At 39.6% G+C, this 17,121-nt stretch overlaps 1 protein-coding gene and 1 pseudogene across 2 annotated transcripts in view; one reads left to right on the plus strand and one right to left on the minus strand.

Moving 5' to 3' along the window:
• Window positions 1-5,406: 5,406 nt before the first annotated feature.
• On the minus strand, window positions 5,407-5,731 carry LOC113598245 (60S ribosomal protein L38-like; annotated as a pseudogene).
• A 5,029-nt stretch (window positions 5,732-10,760) lies between these two features.
• Window positions 10,761-17,121, plus strand: part of ACMSD (aminocarboxymuconate semialdehyde decarboxylase) — a 58,197-nt gene continuing 51,836 nt past the window's right edge. For both annotated transcript variants that reach the window (XM_027055909.2, XM_027055908.2), the window contains exon 1: window positions 10,761-10,965. In XM_027055909.2, the coding sequence (XP_026911710.1) occupies window positions 10,909-10,965 (57 nt within the window). In that variant the 5' untranslated portion in view covers window positions 10,761-10,908. The remainder of the gene's footprint in view (window positions 10,966-17,121) is intronic.

Below are 17,121 nucleotides of genomic sequence, written 5' to 3' on the forward strand. Positions count from 1 at the left end.
ACTACACTGTAGCCCCAATGCTGCTCTTCACTACCTAGCAAGCAACTCAAATGCCATTTTAAAACTATTCCTTTCTTTCCTTTCTTTTTAAGTCTCTAACCCTATCTCGGTGGATGACCTTACTTCCTACCTCAAAAAGACCATAGATACTAGTAACTCTTGAGAGTTGATTACCTTCGGTTCAGCACATCATGGTCCCCTCACATCTTCCCCTTCACCCTCTAAAGAGAGACAATCCCTTCTCTCCTAAGCTAACATTCTTCCTAGTCTCCATCACTTCCTGTCCCCTGAGTTAACCCTCCACCTGTTCCCTGGTCCTCAACACTCCATGCTCCCTCCCCTGCAGTAAATGAACCCTCCACCTATACTCTGATCTCCATTGCTCCATGTTTCCTCAAGTGGCTCACATTCATTGATAATATGACTTATACATGGTGGGATTATCAATCCTAACATCCCCCCAAAAAATCTCCCTACCATATAATAATACCTGGAATTCCTAGTTGAGCTTGCAAGAATTTCAGATGTCTCATTGTATAAATGTATATAAAATGTAATTGTCTCTAATTTTCTGTAATACCTCTCAAATGTTAATACAGGTCGTTATGCCATCAGATGGCAGAAACAATCTCAATTACGTCAGGATTTCTCTTGCTCACACACTTTCTTTGAGGTTTTGTCTAAATTCTGGCAGGCCTGTGTGATAACAATACTACGAAAAACAATGACTAACCCTACGTGCCACTTACTCTGTGCTAAGCATTGTTTTATATGCCTTCCATGTCTTAACTCATTTGATTCTTACAACAGTCCAAGGTAGGATCTGTTAATCTCCTATTTTATGTATGGGAAGATGAGTACATAGGAAATTAGTTATTTGTTCAAGGAAACAAACCTTTTTTAAAATTTTTAAAAAATGTTTATTTATTTTTGAGAGAGAAAGAGAGAACATGAGTGAGGGAAGAGCAGAGAGAGAGGGAGACACAGAATCTGAAGCAGGCTCCAGGCTTTGAGCTGTCAGCACAGAGCCCGATGCAGGTCTTGAACTCACAAACCATGAGATCGTGACCTGAGTTGAAGTCAGATGCTTAACCAACTGAGCCACCCAGACGCCCCTTAAGGAAACAAAGTTTTATAAGTCATGCTATAGTCCATACTCTAAACCATCACCCAAGGCCCCCCTTAGTCTGTAAGGGCTCTGAAGCTGCCTCTGTCTGGGTACATTTCAACCATGTATCTTTGCCATCCTCCTAGGCAATGCTTGGGAATGAAGTCACAGGTCCCTTCTACTACAGATGAAGATCTCTGTGACCTATCTAGAGTTTCTTCTACCACTCAACCCCCAGGCTTGGCCATGGAAGGCAGGACATAAGTATGTCCTCCTCAGGGACCCACAGTAACACTTGTCTCTCCTTCCTGACTCCCCTCTTTCTTGTCTGGGAGGTCTTTACTTAGTCAGAAGGAAATTTGATCTCAACCCTGGATTCTCTAAATTTCCAAAGTTTATGGCTCAATCTTTCTATCAATCACTGGAGGTAACCAAGGCTTTTAAAACTCAATATCCAAGAGTTGGCTTCTGTTTTCACTCTTGAATACCTAGTCTTCCAAATACAAAAAGGACCACAGCACTCACAGAAATACTAAGAAAGGCACCTGTTGCTACATGATATTGAGTAAAGGTTAATTTTTTCACATAAAAGTTTCATATGAGGTTTAGATAGAAATGTTCCTGAAAAAGATATTTTATCCACATATTCATGCTTATTTACTTATTTATTATTTAGTTTGTTGTTGAGTATTTATGAAACATTTATAAAACACTATATTAGTCAAAGTTTCCAGACAAATAGAACCAATAAAATATGTATAGATAGAAAGACTTATTTTAAGGAATTACTTCATGCAATTGTGGAGGGTGACAAGCTGCAAATCTGTAAGGCAGGCTTACAGGTTGGAGACCCAGGGTAGAGTTGACACTGCAATTAGAAACTGAAGGCTGGCAGAATTCCCTCTTCATGTGGAGAGGTCAGCGTTTTTAGATTAAGACCTTCAAATGAGTGGAGGAGGCCTATCCATATTGCAGATCTGCTTTTCTCAAAGTCTATTCATTCAAATGTTAATCCTATCCTCCCCCCCAAAAAAAACCTTCACAGAAGCATCTAGAATAGTGTTCAACCAAATATCTAGAGACTGTGGCCTAGCCAAGGTGACAGATAAAATTAAGCATCACAAGCACCTCCTCAGCTGTTTTTCACTAGGAATGTAACAGACAAGACAAACATGGTCCCTGGCCCCATGATGTTTATTCAGAAATTCATTAATTCAACAGTACTTGGATGTAAACAAATTCAAACTCAAGTGCAAAAGATTGAAACTAGCTCTTTTCCAAGTAGCAAGATTGATAAGGAAGAGAAAGAGATAAAGAGGTCTCTCGGTGCCAAAAGCTAGAAGCCAGGGAAAAGGTAGTAGAAGGGGATTCTGGTATCCTTGAAGATGAGCTTAAAATCATTCACAGCTTTGTCAGGGTCATTCCTACTCATTCCCCCAGCTAACTCTTCCAGGAGGAGGTAGTCCCCTTTTGCCATTTGGAGATGTGTATTGTCAGGAAAGGCTTCATAGAGGAGGTGATGTTTCAGCTAAATGTTCAGTGATGGATAGATGTACATTTGGCAGGAAGGACAGGGAAAGGTTATTCCAAGCATTAGAGGTCAAAGAAGCCGTAAAAAAAGAGCAAAAGGGAAATATGTCATATTTAGGGAGGCACGGATATTCTCTGTGGCTGGAACACAGGGCACAGTGGCCAAGCACAGAGACAGAAGAGGTGGAGAATTAGCCAGGGGCTTTGTTTCCCATGCATGCTTGGACTTAGCAGTGATAAACCATGACAAGTGTTACACTGAAGGAGAAGCGATTGTTTTGTGTTTTAGAAAGATCATGCTGGTCAAGAGTGCTGGGGATGGATAACAGTGGGCCAAGACTGGAGCCATAACCATTAGTGGGCAATTAAACAATCCTGAGAGAAATTGTGAGAGCCTCAAAGTGAGACTGGAGAGAAGAGAACAAGGTTGGAAGATGCAATGGGATTCGAATAAAAAGACTTGTTGGTTTATTGATGGCGGGGGGCGGGCAGTGGGGGAGAGGAGTGGTCCTTTCAACCAGTGGAGCTGCCCACCTTCAAGTGGAACGCACAGGCCTGTCCAAGGAGAAACATAATCATGGTGACCACAGTAGAGGGCACACCCCTATCCCATAGTAATGGATCACATAAACCCAAGGTTCTTATATAATCTAGAAAAGGGGGAGTAAGCTCCCTCAAATTGACTAATATTAGACTTACTGCCAGTCTTTGCATATGGCAAACTAAAAAATAATTGGATTAGGTGTCATAGTGTAATTCATAGCTGGTAGTTTTATATTACTCAAGTTAACACTTACAATAACTCTATGAGATCAATTCTGTTACCACCCTTATTTGACAGAGACCTTGTAACTTCCCCAAGACCATCCAACTGATAAGCAGTAGTCAGGATTCAAACCTTGGTATTTAAGCTGATTCATAGCCATCAGATTAGGGCCAGGAGAAAGGAGCTACCTAGACTTAGTCTAAGCCATTTTTTTTATTTGTATATAATCCAGTAGTGAATAATTTAAGGATCTCTTGCCTCTTTCCACGAAGGAATGCCAATATAAATAAGTATAAAGCTCATCTGATTTATAATTCATTTTCTTAAATGTGAAGACGAGATCTTATACAATTTTCCTTTTTGTTGTTACTTTCCTCAGTACCGTAGTGGGAAATGAGAGGGTATAATGTGTTTGCTTGAGGACCCTACAACCTCTTGCCCATTTATCCAAAAAGCTTGCCTGTCTTTATAAGCAAAAATAAAAGCACTGCCCTCTTCTTCTGTTATAGGTACACCAAACACACAGGACTCACTGGATGTCATTACATATGCATCATTTTTACATTTCCACTTTCCCTTTAATACTGCTTGGTGAAAGCAGTCTTCCTCCTCCCTCTGGATGAAAACCTATGCAACTTACTCACTTTTAGGTAATAAACATTCTTAAGATCATTTTAAATTGCAAACCCAGTCTTAGCTGGAAAGGTTAAAATACTCACTGAAATATATTGATAATCGCTTCAACCCTCATTGAAAGGTTAGGCTTCTCCCCCTGAAGGCAGGCATTTCTCCTCCTCCCTGAGCTTGATCTCCTTCCCCAGTAGGACCAAAGCAGAGAGGGAGAAGAAATGTTAGGACTACAGGACAAATGCTAATTAAATGACCCTGTGGTAAAATGGCTTCAAGTTCTATGGGCAGGCGGGAGCTTAACATGTTCTCTTTCTCTTTCTCTTGTGAAAAGCTTTTGAGTTTCTTTAGTGGCTTCCCAGCATTGGCTCTTTCTCTGCAGCTCCCTGTAGATAATTTTTATTTGACTTACCAATAATTGAGAGACATGTGTTGGAAGATTTTTCAAATAAATATACATTTGCAATACATGTTGTGGGCATTGCATATTTTGAGGCAATCTGGTATGCCAAATTTAGAATTATTATGGCTTTGTATTAGCTGAGCCTTTTATTATAGTGATCCTCCTTTGCCTTAACAATGCTTTTTGTATTGTATTGTAGTCTCTTTGATTTGGACTAACGTGAAGTATTTATGACAGACATGGCTATCATGATTTTCTTTTGGTTAGAATTTGCTTATTTTCTCTTTCCTTTTTACTTTCAAACTGTCTCTATCCTTGTAATTTAAATATGTTTCTAATAAACAACACTTAGCTGGATTTGGTTATTTCTGAAATTTATTTTGTGCTTTCTATTTGCCTACTTTTTCTTTGTTTCTTTTTTCCTCTCTATTGCCTTCTTTTAAATTGATTTGGGGTTGTGGGGAGGTACCTGGATGGCTCAGTCAGTTAAGCGCCTGACTTTAGCTCAGCTCATGATCTTGCAGTTCATGGGTTTGAGCCAGACATCAGGCTCTGTGCTGACAGCTCAGAGTCTGGAGCCTACTTCAGATTCTGTGTCTCCCTCTTTCTCTGCCCCTCCCCTACTTGTGCTCTGTCTCCCTCTCTCTCAAAAATAAACATTTAAAAAAATGTTTAAAGAAATAAAGTATCTTTAAATTGATTTTTTTTCTTATTCCGGCTTCCACTTAATGGGGTTGAAAGTTGTATACTCTGTGTATATTCTTTTAGCAGTTACTTTTGAAATTTTAGCATGCCTGATTGTGGTAGGCTGAATAATGCTCCCCACTCAAAGGTTTCCATGTCCTATTCCCAGAACCTGTGAAAATGCTACTTTATATGGCTAAAAGGACTTTGAAAATGTGATGGTGTTAAGGATTTTAAGATGGGGAAATCATCCTAGGTTATTTGGGTGAGTCCAATGTAATTACGTGATTTTTTCTTTAAGAATTTTTAAAATTTTAATACAGTTCAAATCAGTGTGCAGGGTTCATTTCAGCTTCTTTACTGCCAAACCTGGGGGCAGGGACTGTTTCAGTTTCTCTGCCTACTCTTTGTCTGTGATGACCAAAGCGTAAAGTTGTCCTCTGCATCGGACTTTAAACTTCACATTATCCTTATTTCTCTTGATCTTGACGGACTTGGCATCCTTTTGCCTGGCTGTGAGAAGAAACTCCTTGATTTCTTCAATTTTGCGAGGCGTGGTCACAAGGGGTGCAGGTGAGCGCACAGCAGGCAGCCCGTAGTGGATTACCCCGGATTACCCATCAGAGCCCACATGAATCTTTATACGAGGGAGATAAAAGGGTTAGAGTCAAAAACTGTGATGACAGAAACTGAGAAAAGGACTGCAAGATGCTACCTGGCTGGCTTTGAAGATGGAGGAGGGGATCTGAACCAAGGATACAGACAATGTCTAGAAGGCAGATAAAGCAAGGAAACAGATTCTTTTCTAGAACCCTCAGCAGGAACACAGCCCTTTTAGACATCTGACTTCCAAAACTATAAGAGAATAAATTTGTGTTGCTTTAAACCACAAAGGATGTAATCTTTGTTACAGCAGCAATTGAAAACTGATATAGTTTTCAAAAAGAGGGTAACAAATACAACAAAATGTGAAAGTGGCTTTGGAACTGAGTAAGGGGTAGACACTGGAAGAGATTTGAGGTATGCAATAGAAAAAAATCCTAAATTGTCTTGAATGGACTGTTAATAGAAATGTGAATGTAAATGATTCTACCAGTGAATCCCAGAAAGAAATGAGGACTATGGTAGAGAAAGCCTATATTATGTAAGATAATATGTAAACCATCATAAATAGATCATTGATAGAAATATGGTGAGGGCTCAGAGGGAAATGAGGAGCATCGTAGAAAGTGAAAAGGTGATCCTTGTTATACAGTGGCAGAAAACGTAAGTCAATTGTGTGTTCTACAGTTGTGTAGAAATAAGAATATATTTATAAGTTATGATTTATAAAGGAGATATTCGGCTGAGGAAATTTCCAAGCATGTTAAAGGTTCTACCTGTTTCCTTCTTGGTACTTATGGTAAAATGCAAGAAGAAAAAGACAGATTGAAAAACTAGTAAGAGGGGCACCTGGATGGCTTTCAGTTGAGCATCTGACTCTTGACTTTGGCTCAGATCATGATTCCAGGGTTGTGGGATCCAGAGTTGTGGGATCAAACCCTATGTTGGGTTCCATGCTGAGCATGGAGGCTGCTTAAGATTTTCTCATGCTCTGCCACTCATGTTCTCTCTTTCTCTAAAAACAAAAACAAAAACAAAAACAAAAAAAACCAAAAAACAAACTAGTAAGAAAAAAGGAATCAGGACTGGGTGATTTAGGAAATTTTCAGCCTATCCATATTGCAAAAGATGTTAAAATTAGGAGATTTGCTGGCAGGAAAGCATACCTTGGAGAGAAAGCCAAAAGTATGATTGGACAACCTTTTGCAAGTAATAGAACTCTGAAATGAAGACATTATCATTGTTATTACTGGAATTATTTTAAATATTTAATATTATTTAGATTTACTTATATGATTACAAGTTTCTCACCTTCCCACTTATTCTTATATTGCCAGAGTCTTTTTCCCTCCTTCCAAAGTACATCATTCGGAATTCCTTAAGAGAAGGTCTGTTGATAGCAAACTCAGTTTTAACCTGAAGATATCTTTATTTCTCCCTCACAGTTAAAATTAAATTTTACAAAGTAGATGATTCCAGGTTGACAGTTCATGTATATCAGCCTTTTGACTATATTTTCTATTGTCTTATGGTTCCCATCATTGCGAGAAGTTGGCTGTCAGTTGGTTGTCAGTCTAATTGCTGAGTTTTTAAGGCGTTCTCTCTATAGCAGTTCATAGGATCTAACCTTTATTATTATTGTTTTGTAGTTTCACTACAAGGTTTCTAGAAATGAAATTCTTTCTATCTTTGTTGATTAGTTTTTGATAATTTTTGGTTCTTGGATCTGTTGGCTCATCAGTTCTGGAAAATTCTCAGCTATTATCTCTTGTGTTATCTCTCCTCCTGTGGGAAATCAAGTAGACATGTCCTGCGTTAGGAGATTATAGGGAATGCATTGCAAAAACAGCAGAAAACAGCCTCTGGTCTTGCTGAAAACAGAGGCCATGCTTTGCTTATCTAGTTAATGTATTTCCAGGTGGCACTCACTTCGCTTAACTAGTAATATATATCTACGTGTTAGATCCTGCCTATACTCATAAATTCCTTAGGCCATGTTATCACATGGAATATTTTATCCTGTCTTAACTTGTTTTTCTGCACATTTTCTATACGTTCTTACTGGCACGTAGCCCACCAATGTATTGCTCATTGTTTCCCTAAAGGTATGCTCAATAAATACAGGAGCTTGTGACTAGCTTGGGAAGACTTCCCTTAGCCCCTCTTTCACCTCTCTTGATTTGCATGGAGTCCTTTCTGCCATTCTCAGCCTTGTTGGACAAAGCCAAAAGCCAAACCCACATCCTCCAACGTCTCTCTCCTCTCTTTTAGCACTTTTGTCAGACTCCTTTTAGACTTTCTTACTCTATCCTTTGTACTCTGTGATATTCTTAAATATGCTCAGTCCCCTCATGTCTCTGCACAAGTCTCTCTTCCCGTTCATTAATTCTCCATTCAATTATGTCTATTTTGCTGTTTAATCCACCCATTGAGTTTTTTACTGAAATGATTATGTTTTAATTTACAGAAGTTTTATTTTGTCCCTTTTTTAAATTTTTATTTGTGTATTTATTTTGAGAGAGAGAGAGAGCAGGAGCAGGGGAGGGGCAGAGAGAGGGAGAGAGGGAGAGAGAGAATCCCAAGCAGGCTCTGCACTGGCAGCACAGAGCCTGATGTGGGGCTTGAACCCACAAACCATGAGATCATGACCTGAGCCGAAATCAAGAGTCAGAGTAACTGACTGAACCACAAGGTGTCCCTATTTTGTCCGTTTTCAAATTTGGTCAATCATTTGATAGTCTCTAATTTTTTAAAAAACACTTCATATATAATAAACATATCCTTTGCTTAACAATTCCAATATATATGTCCTTGGAGGCTTAAATCTATTATTTATTATTTCTGTGGACATTCCCTTACGGTGGCTTTTTTCCTCACATGTGTAGAATTTTATACTATGAGCCAGTATATTCTTGGCCTTATTCTGTGGCAATACTGAAGGGACTAAGTTGATATGCTCTCCTTCAGGAAAGATCTCCATTTTCTCTTTCTGGGCATGAGTAGAAATAGAGTAGTCAAGGATTACCAACCTGGTACCACTTTAATTAAAACCTTCAGGGGTGCCTTGGTTGAGCACCCGACTCTTGATTTTGGCTCAGGTCATGATCTCATAGTTTGTGAGCTTAAGCCCTGCATCAGGCTCTGCACTGACAGCCCAGAGCCTGCTCAGGATTCTCCCTCTCCCTCTCCCTCTGCCTCTCCCTGGTTTATGCTTTTGCTCTCTCACTCTCTCTCAAGATGAATAAACATAAAAAATAAAAATAAAAATAAACCTTCAGTACCTGTGTTTGGATAATACTTCTCAAAGAAATTCTCAAAGAAAACTGTTATTCTCTTCTTTTTCTTCCTTTTTTTCTCATCATGGAAATAGATGTCCTTACAGACTCCCTTTGTTGACCAGTGGATTTTTTTTACTTCTAGTATATTTATTTGCTAGGGGTCTAGCCCCTTCAAGAATTCTAGTTTAATGAAGGGGTCTCAGTTTTGTACAACTCATGGTATAATATCCTATTAATCTGTGGTATATTTATCCTCAAAGTTTTAGAACTCTGACTCTACACTTCCAGGGTTCAAGTTCTGTCTCTATCACTTATGGTGTGACCATGGACAAGTTACCTAACTTCTCTGTGCTTCAGTTTCCTCTTCTATAAAATGGATATTGATAATAGTTCCTCTTTCATAGGATTGTTACAAGGAATAAATGAACTGATATGAGTAAAATGCTTGGAACAGTGCCTGAGCCATAGTGCTCAAAAAGTGCTTCCTTTGGGTATTAGCATGTGCCTCCAGGTTGATTTAAGGCTCACTTACTCAGTTTCAGCTCATTGAACTTTTTAAAAATGATCTTGAGGATTCCTGTATTTTTTTTTCAAACTGAGCAGCACTGAAAAGAATGTTTGTTATAATTTATCCAGAATCTAGTTTAACCTGTTATAATTTACCCAGATTCTAGTTGAAAATAGTATTTGTTACAGTTTATCTGGAATCTAGTTGAATAGCCTAGCAGGAAGGCCATGACTTAGTCCCTGTGCTGTGGAGACTGAAATGAAGGGAGCATCCCAAAGTAGTTTCAAGGCTGTGCCAGGGACCCCAGGTCCCTGAATATTTCGAGCTTTCCAGGAATAGGAAAGGTTAACATAGAATAACAAAGGGCTGCTTTGTTCTAGGTTCTCTTTAGAGGCATGACCATGAGCCCCACTTTCTGTTCCAGTGGAAACCCTCTCCCAACTGCTTTGACAACTCCCAGGGGAATGGCTACTTCATTCTTTCCCCTGTACTTAGGCAGCATACAATCATCTATTACAACATGTGCATTATTTTACCTCATTCAACCTTATATCCTTAGCACACAGCAGTTCTCAATAAATGTTAAATGCATGAGTGAACATATGAAAGAAAAAGACAATGGAAGAAATAACATGTATGAAGGATGGGCTCTTTCTCTGATTTAACAGTAAAGGTAGAGACATCTGGCTGGCTCAGTCAGAACAGCATGCGACTCTTGCAATCTTGAGTTCAAGCCCCACATTAGGTGTAGAGATTACTTAAACAAATAAAACTTTTAAAAATAATAATAAAAAGGTAAAAGTAAAGGTGAAACTTCACCCACAACTTTTCAACATGCTAAATCTTCATGAACAAGCCAATTGATCAATATTGTTTAAAGACATAAAGGTAAATAGCTGAACAAAAAGCAAAAGCATTAAAATTGGTTGCTTCTGAGAAATGAAACCAATGAAAAGTGAGTCAGTGATCTATTGTTTTTTAAAAACCCTCTGTACTATTTGATTTTTAACCATGCCCTATTTTATTTTTTACTATGTATATCTTGAAAACAATTGAAATATTTAAAAACAAGTATTAGCCAATTTTGGACCTGTTGGGAAAAAAAGCATCCAGCAGTACATTTGACCTTATGAGGTTTAGTACGGTCCTTTATTTTATTTTTAAATTTAGTACCCAGAGTCCCGATTACCAAAGAGTTGATGACTCAAAGACAAGTTGACAAATAAACAGAATTCTGAACTTTAATAGGGCAGCTCCAGTGGACCTAGACGGAGCCGAGTAGGCCTACTGACTGGTGCCAGAAGGGGCAACGTAAATCAATTAACTCCATGGTTTTTATGGAGATCTCTTGATACCGAAACTTCTTTCTTCTTTACGTGCTTCTCCTCTGATCCTGTGGAGATGAAAATTGACATCCATAGTCATATTCTACCAAAAGAATGGCCAGATCTAAAAAAGGTAATGGTGGTTAATTTACTGAATTATTTCTGGAACTTTTCCAGGGTTTCTTACTGATTCTACTACAGATCTATCTCTTCTTTGGGGAATTAGATGTTAAGTTTCTCTGCTCTAGGAGTGATGTAAACTTATTTGCTATCTCTGATTTCTTAGTTTTTAAAAATGACTTTTACATTTGTTTTGAAAGAACACTGATCAAAGAAATAAGTGCCTTCTCAAAATCCCCTTTTCCCCTCAAATGAAGCATTCTTTAAAATTTCTGGCCAATTTAAGTCAGGCAGTTTTACTTCCATTTAAATCACATATTCAGCTGCTTGGAAGATACGTGCCAACTACAGAATTTAAAGTTACAGTTTCAAGTAAAAGACTATTAAAAAATGGAATGTGATAGGCTTCCAGGACTTCTAAAACACATCTCCTTTCCAAAATGTTTAAAATAAGTTTTAGAAGCACCAAGACATAGCTTTGTGGAATTTTTTTTTTAAAGTCTATTTTAGGACACTGTCTGAAACCTTTCCTTTTGATGTTCTTTAAGCTGTAAATCCTTGTTATGAACTAGAGAGTAGGAACATCAAAAAAACCCTAGAGAAAATGACATGAAGCCTTTGTACAATGAGTGTCTCTTTCTCTGTATTTCTCAAAAGAGGGAAATTTCCTTTTGTCATTAAGAACTTTTGAATGAATACTAAAAGAAGGAGGTGGAAACATGAAAGAAATTTACAATTGGCTTGAGTTTTATTCAGGCTAAGTATCAGGTTTTATTCAATCTTCAGCCTTCTCTAGTATTTTCATGCCACTGATAATGTTTCATCTTTTTTGTCCCAAGTGGAGGAAAATGAATTAACCCAAACTCTAATTAAAATATGGTTTATTGTGCAAGCGAGTAAAACTATTTTTTTCTCCTAGTTGTCTCCTGGGAGAATGTTAATCTTATTTCTTCGTCCTTTGGCATTTTAAGTAAGATAGATGGTAGACATTTTAGACTGAAAAATACAAATGATGCTGAACCATCTTTGAAAGGGTTTTCTGCTATAGCAGGTAGTGAAAACTAACTGCACCAACTGACCCTCCAGAAGGGGTCTAAGTGCCTACTTGGGAACTTGCTACTCTGAATGCTACTGTCCTCATCATGTTTTATTAAAGTGTAAACACCACTTCATCAAGATTAGTGAAGAAGACCTATAGCAGCCTTAAAAGGTACCTCTTCTTTGCTGAAGGGGGAAAACTTCCTACCTAGTATCCTGTGCCACAATTCCACCTCCTGTTATCTGCCTCCCACCTGGAAGCCTGCCTCCAGTTTGAGCAAAGAAGTTCTCACCAAAAGCTGATAATTTCTAGGTGCCCTGACCTAATGCAGGGCCCTAAAGGCAATGTTAAATCTGCTTCGGAAGCTGAAAGATACAGAGCTCAGGGAGGCTATAACCATAAATGTGTGCCCTGGAGACTTCCCAAGCACACTTGCTGCTGGCTCTTTTTCCCCCTTCTCCTTCTTAACGTCTACCTGTCCCCTCAAAAGAGGGGAGGGGCATTTGTCCCAATAAACTAGGCTAGTAGTCTCACATGCTGTAACCAGATAACTGATACACTCAATAACATTGATGACATAATGATAGTAATAATAACCATTATACTCTTATACTTCCAGGGAGCAATATATATATTTGATTCACATAAAATCATGTGAATTGCAGATAAAATTTATATTATTAACCTCACTGGACCAATCAGGTAACTGAGACTCAGAAATGAGCCTAGAATCCCAGAGCTATATGGAACCATGGTGGTCCCTCTTTCCCCCAGTGCCTTTCTCGACACCAGACTGTTCCCCAATTCCCCACACTCAATAAACCCATGGAGGGCCTTGTCAAAGGGTCATTGGAACCTGACTTCAACCCACAGGTCAAGCAAGTGGATCTGACATGTGATAGAAGTTTTCATTTGATTGCAGGTAGCCCAGTGATGAAATAACCAGCAGAAAACAGTTCTATGCTTTCAAACTGGGAGGAGTGAGATAAATAAATAGACATGTAAATAGTGCTAGTATCCTTCTCCCTCTCTCCCAGTCTATATTGTCACAGTAAAGTGAATATTAAAGTGATGTTAGGCAAGAGCACAATTTCCTTGGTATTCAGGCAGTTCAATAATTACAGTAGATTTTCCTTTGTCTTCAAATTGTTTCTTAATGGGTAAAATATTATTTCAATACATCAGTCTCTGATCTTTTCTCATCACATTTTCAAACTTCCCAATAAAAGAATGAAAAGAAGCCAGTACTAGTTTTATTTTAGAAGATGAAGTCTCTTTGGAAGAACTAGTATCTGTTTTCCAACTTGCCTTTCCTCATTAAACATTAATGGACACACCTCAATAACCTTGGCCTCTTACTCCAGTGAAGAAACAGAAAAGCAGAATCAACATTCCTGGATTGATAATTAACTAATGATTACAAAGGATTAGGATTTGAGAAATGTTTCCATTTTCACTTGCTAATGATGACTTTACTCAGACTTACAGTTAAGATCCTTAGGGGGCAAAATCTATCTGAGGTGGAAAGAGCATATTCAGGAGGTTCTTGATTAAATTGTTTCTGATGAATCAAGAGACCCACTCTCTGCTGTCATAAACAGGAGGATGGTGGACCAAGGAACCATGGTGAATGTTGTTTCGGGTTGATCCACAATGAGATTATTCACAGCAACAACGATGACGATAAGGTCATGGCTTTCTCCTTCAGCAAGACTTTATGGACCACCTACTATGTGCCCAATAGTAGGATTTGCAAAGATTCTCCTAGTTTTAAATGGGGTCAAAAGTTCTGGCCTTTACTTTAAAAAAATTATATACTTACATCTTTTTTTTCATTAGCAATGATTTAATTACACTTGATCATTGTAAGGTTATAGGAGTCAAAATCCCAGACATAGCCTGACTTTCAAACAACCCCTCTGAGGAAATAGATACCTGTTTTTGTCACACAGGAGGTTCCTTATTCACCTCATGGAAGTATGAGGTCCCCAAGACAGTAAAAATGCCATTCAGTTCATCCACCTCTGATTCATACAAACCAATTTCAGAAACACATCTTTTGTATATAGAACTGAATTCCCTTGAATTTTTTAGTTTGGTTTTTTATTGTCATGCCCTTAAATGCCTATGGGATACTGGTCATTTTCAGACAGTAAATGCTTCTAGGCATATGCTCTCATCACAACTCTCAAGGTCATAAATTTCAGACCCCAAGCTTTGTTCAACTTAGGATGACAGCTGTGGAACTATGTAGAGCCTGGACTTGGAGCAGCTGCCCTAAATAGGTTACGCCTTTGCAGGGGGCTTAGGAGAAGCACAGAGTATTCAAATTTTGTGCTTCCCAAGAAAGGGGAAGGAGGAACACAGGGTGACACACCTAAGGATAAAATAGACTGTCACCACTATGCTACCCCCAGTGCTGTCCATCTGCCACCCCCACCACCGCCAAGCTCACCAGCACAACCATCACCACTACCACCTCACAATCTCTCCCATTGCCAATACCGCCACTGCCATCCCTACAAACGCCACAACCATCGCCATCACCACCTTTGTCACCACCTCTTCCACCTCCAGCACCACCAATGTCACTGTCACCACCATCATAATCACTGTTTGCATTGATGAGGCCCTTTCTATAAGCAGGGTCTGGAGTCAATAGCTTTCTATGAATTTTATCTTAATGAATTCCCATAAAACCCTATGTCACAGGTACAGCTATCAGCCTCTTTTTACACATAAGGAAACAGTGACTTTGAGATGCTAAGTTACCCCAACAAAGCCAATGATAATAGAAGTGGTTTGTCACATGTGACAAGATCCCTTTGTTCTGCCTCCCTCTGCCTTTCTGTTCTTCCTCCAATCAAATACTTTAGCCTGCTAGCTTACGGGTTAAAGTTCCTTAGCAAATTAACAAAATGTAAGAAAAAGACTGAGGAAAGAGGGAACAGAGAAGGAAAGAAGAAAAGGAAAGAAGGAAATAAGAAAACAAAACTTTTCTTCTACAGTAAAGTAAAATTTCAATGACAAATTTTAATTTGAGAGAAAGTTTGTTTACTCTAAAATGTAACTGGTTGAGGCTTTATTCCACCCCCTCCTCCAATATACATCTCTCAGCAGCTTTAGCCAGGAGAAGACAATGGGGGAAGCACTATGGTATCAAATGCATGAAAGGAGGAGAGTGGGGTGGAGGGGTGCAGGCAAAGGAGAAACTGGGTATGGAGGAGAAGCTAAGGCCCCTGGTGAATAGTTTCTTCTGCATGCCCACCCTACTACTCCAGGTCCCCTATTGTCACTTAGGAAGGAGGCAGGTAGACTTTCAGAGCTAATATGATTATTTGGAGTTAGAACTCAAGAACAGACCTTATGCCAAGGTAGAATAAAGCTGGTACAGAATTGACCAAATCTTAAATCTGACTGGCAGTCCCTGGTCACAGACACAGAGACATACAAACACCCTTGTGCTGTAGGCGCAGACCTCCCCTCTCAGTCTGGAGGTGAGAGGGCTGCTAGGAAGAGGACCTGCCAAGACCTGACTCCCTGAAGACAACTTCCCTGTAGCATGGCATAAGAACCAACCACTGTTATCTGGTCTCATCCAACTACAACAAGCAAGAAGTTGAGCTAATGTTCAAGTTCCCTACCCATAACTACTGACCAGAGTGTTGATGAGCTTCTCACACCATTGTTTCTGGCCCAATACCTTCTCTTCCTCCATCAAGAGGCACTCATCTGAAGCATGGAAATATAGAACACTGGAAGTTACTCTCCAATATGATCCCAGACTATCTTTTCAACCTCCCTCCTTAGACACCACCTAACCCAAGTTGTGCTTTTCCCGACTCCCAAAGACCTTGTGTGTTACTCAACCACAGCAGGTCTCACACACCATTACCCTTTAATACTTGCCAGCCCAGCCCCACATGTTCAAGCCTGTGTTCCACACAGGCTGGAAGTGTCCTTTTATTTTCTCTGCCCTAGTAAGGCTGGTTAAGTGTGGGGGTTCCTTGAGGGTTTGAAGAATGAATGAACAAAATGAGATTTTATTTATTTGTTTGTTTTAGAAGAGGGGATTTTTAAAATTTTATTCATTTATTTTAAGAGAGAGAAAGAGAGAGAGCACAAGTGGGAGGGGGCAGAGAGAAAGGGAGAGAGAGAATCCCAAGCAGACTCCACACTATCAGCACAGAGCCCGATGCGGGGTTCAAACCCATCAACTGCCGAGATCATGACCTGAGCTGAAATCAAGAGTTCAACCAACTGAGCCACCCAGGCATTCCATGAACAAGTATCTTTTAAGGTTAATCCTCATGTATTTATTTTTTTAATTTTTTAAAAATGTTTATATTTGAGACAGAGAGAGAGAGAGAGAGAGAGAGTGCAAGCAGGGGAGGGGCAGAGAGAGAAGGAGCCTGAAGCAGGCTCCAGGCTCTGAGATGTCAGCACAGAGCCTGACGCAGGGCTCAAACCCAGGAACCTCGAGATCATGACTGGAGCCTAAGTTGGACACTCAACTGACTGAGGCACCCAGGTGCCCTGATGTTAATCCTCACTTAAAAACTGCAACCTAGGGGCGCCTGGGTGGCTCAGTCGGTTAAGCGTCCGACTTCAGCTCAGGTCACGATCTCGCAGTCCGTGAGTTTGAGCCCCGCGTCGGGCTCTGGGCGAATGGCTCAGAGCCTGGAGCCTGCTTCCGATTCTGTGTCTCCCTCTCTCTCTGCCCCTCCCCCATTCATGCTCTGCCTCAAAAGTAAATAAAACGTTAAAAAAAAATTAAAAAAAAACCAAAAACTGCAACCTAGGGGCGCCTGTGTGGCTCAGTCGGTTGAGCGTCCAACTTCGGCTCAGGTCATGATTTCACGGTCCATGAGTTTCAGCCTCTCGTCAGGCTCTGTGCTGATGGCTCAGAGCCTGGAGCCTGTTTTAGATTCTGTGTCTCCCTCTCTCTCTGACCCTCCCCCCACTCATGCTCTGTCTCTCTCTGTCTCAAAAATAAATAAACGTTAAAAAATTTTTTTTTAATAAAAAATAAAAAAAATAAAAACTGCAACCTAGATAAAACTAGCATTTCTATGATACACAGTTTTCTTCCTGAATAAATATATTTGAGGGAAAAAAGTAAATTGACTT

Source organism: Acinonyx jubatus, chromosome C1, assembly GCF_027475565.1.
Source record: "Acinonyx jubatus isolate Ajub_Pintada_27869175 chromosome C1, VMU_Ajub_asm_v1.0, whole genome shotgun sequence".
Taxonomy (NCBI): Eukaryota; Metazoa; Chordata; class Mammalia; order Carnivora; family Felidae; genus Acinonyx; species Acinonyx jubatus.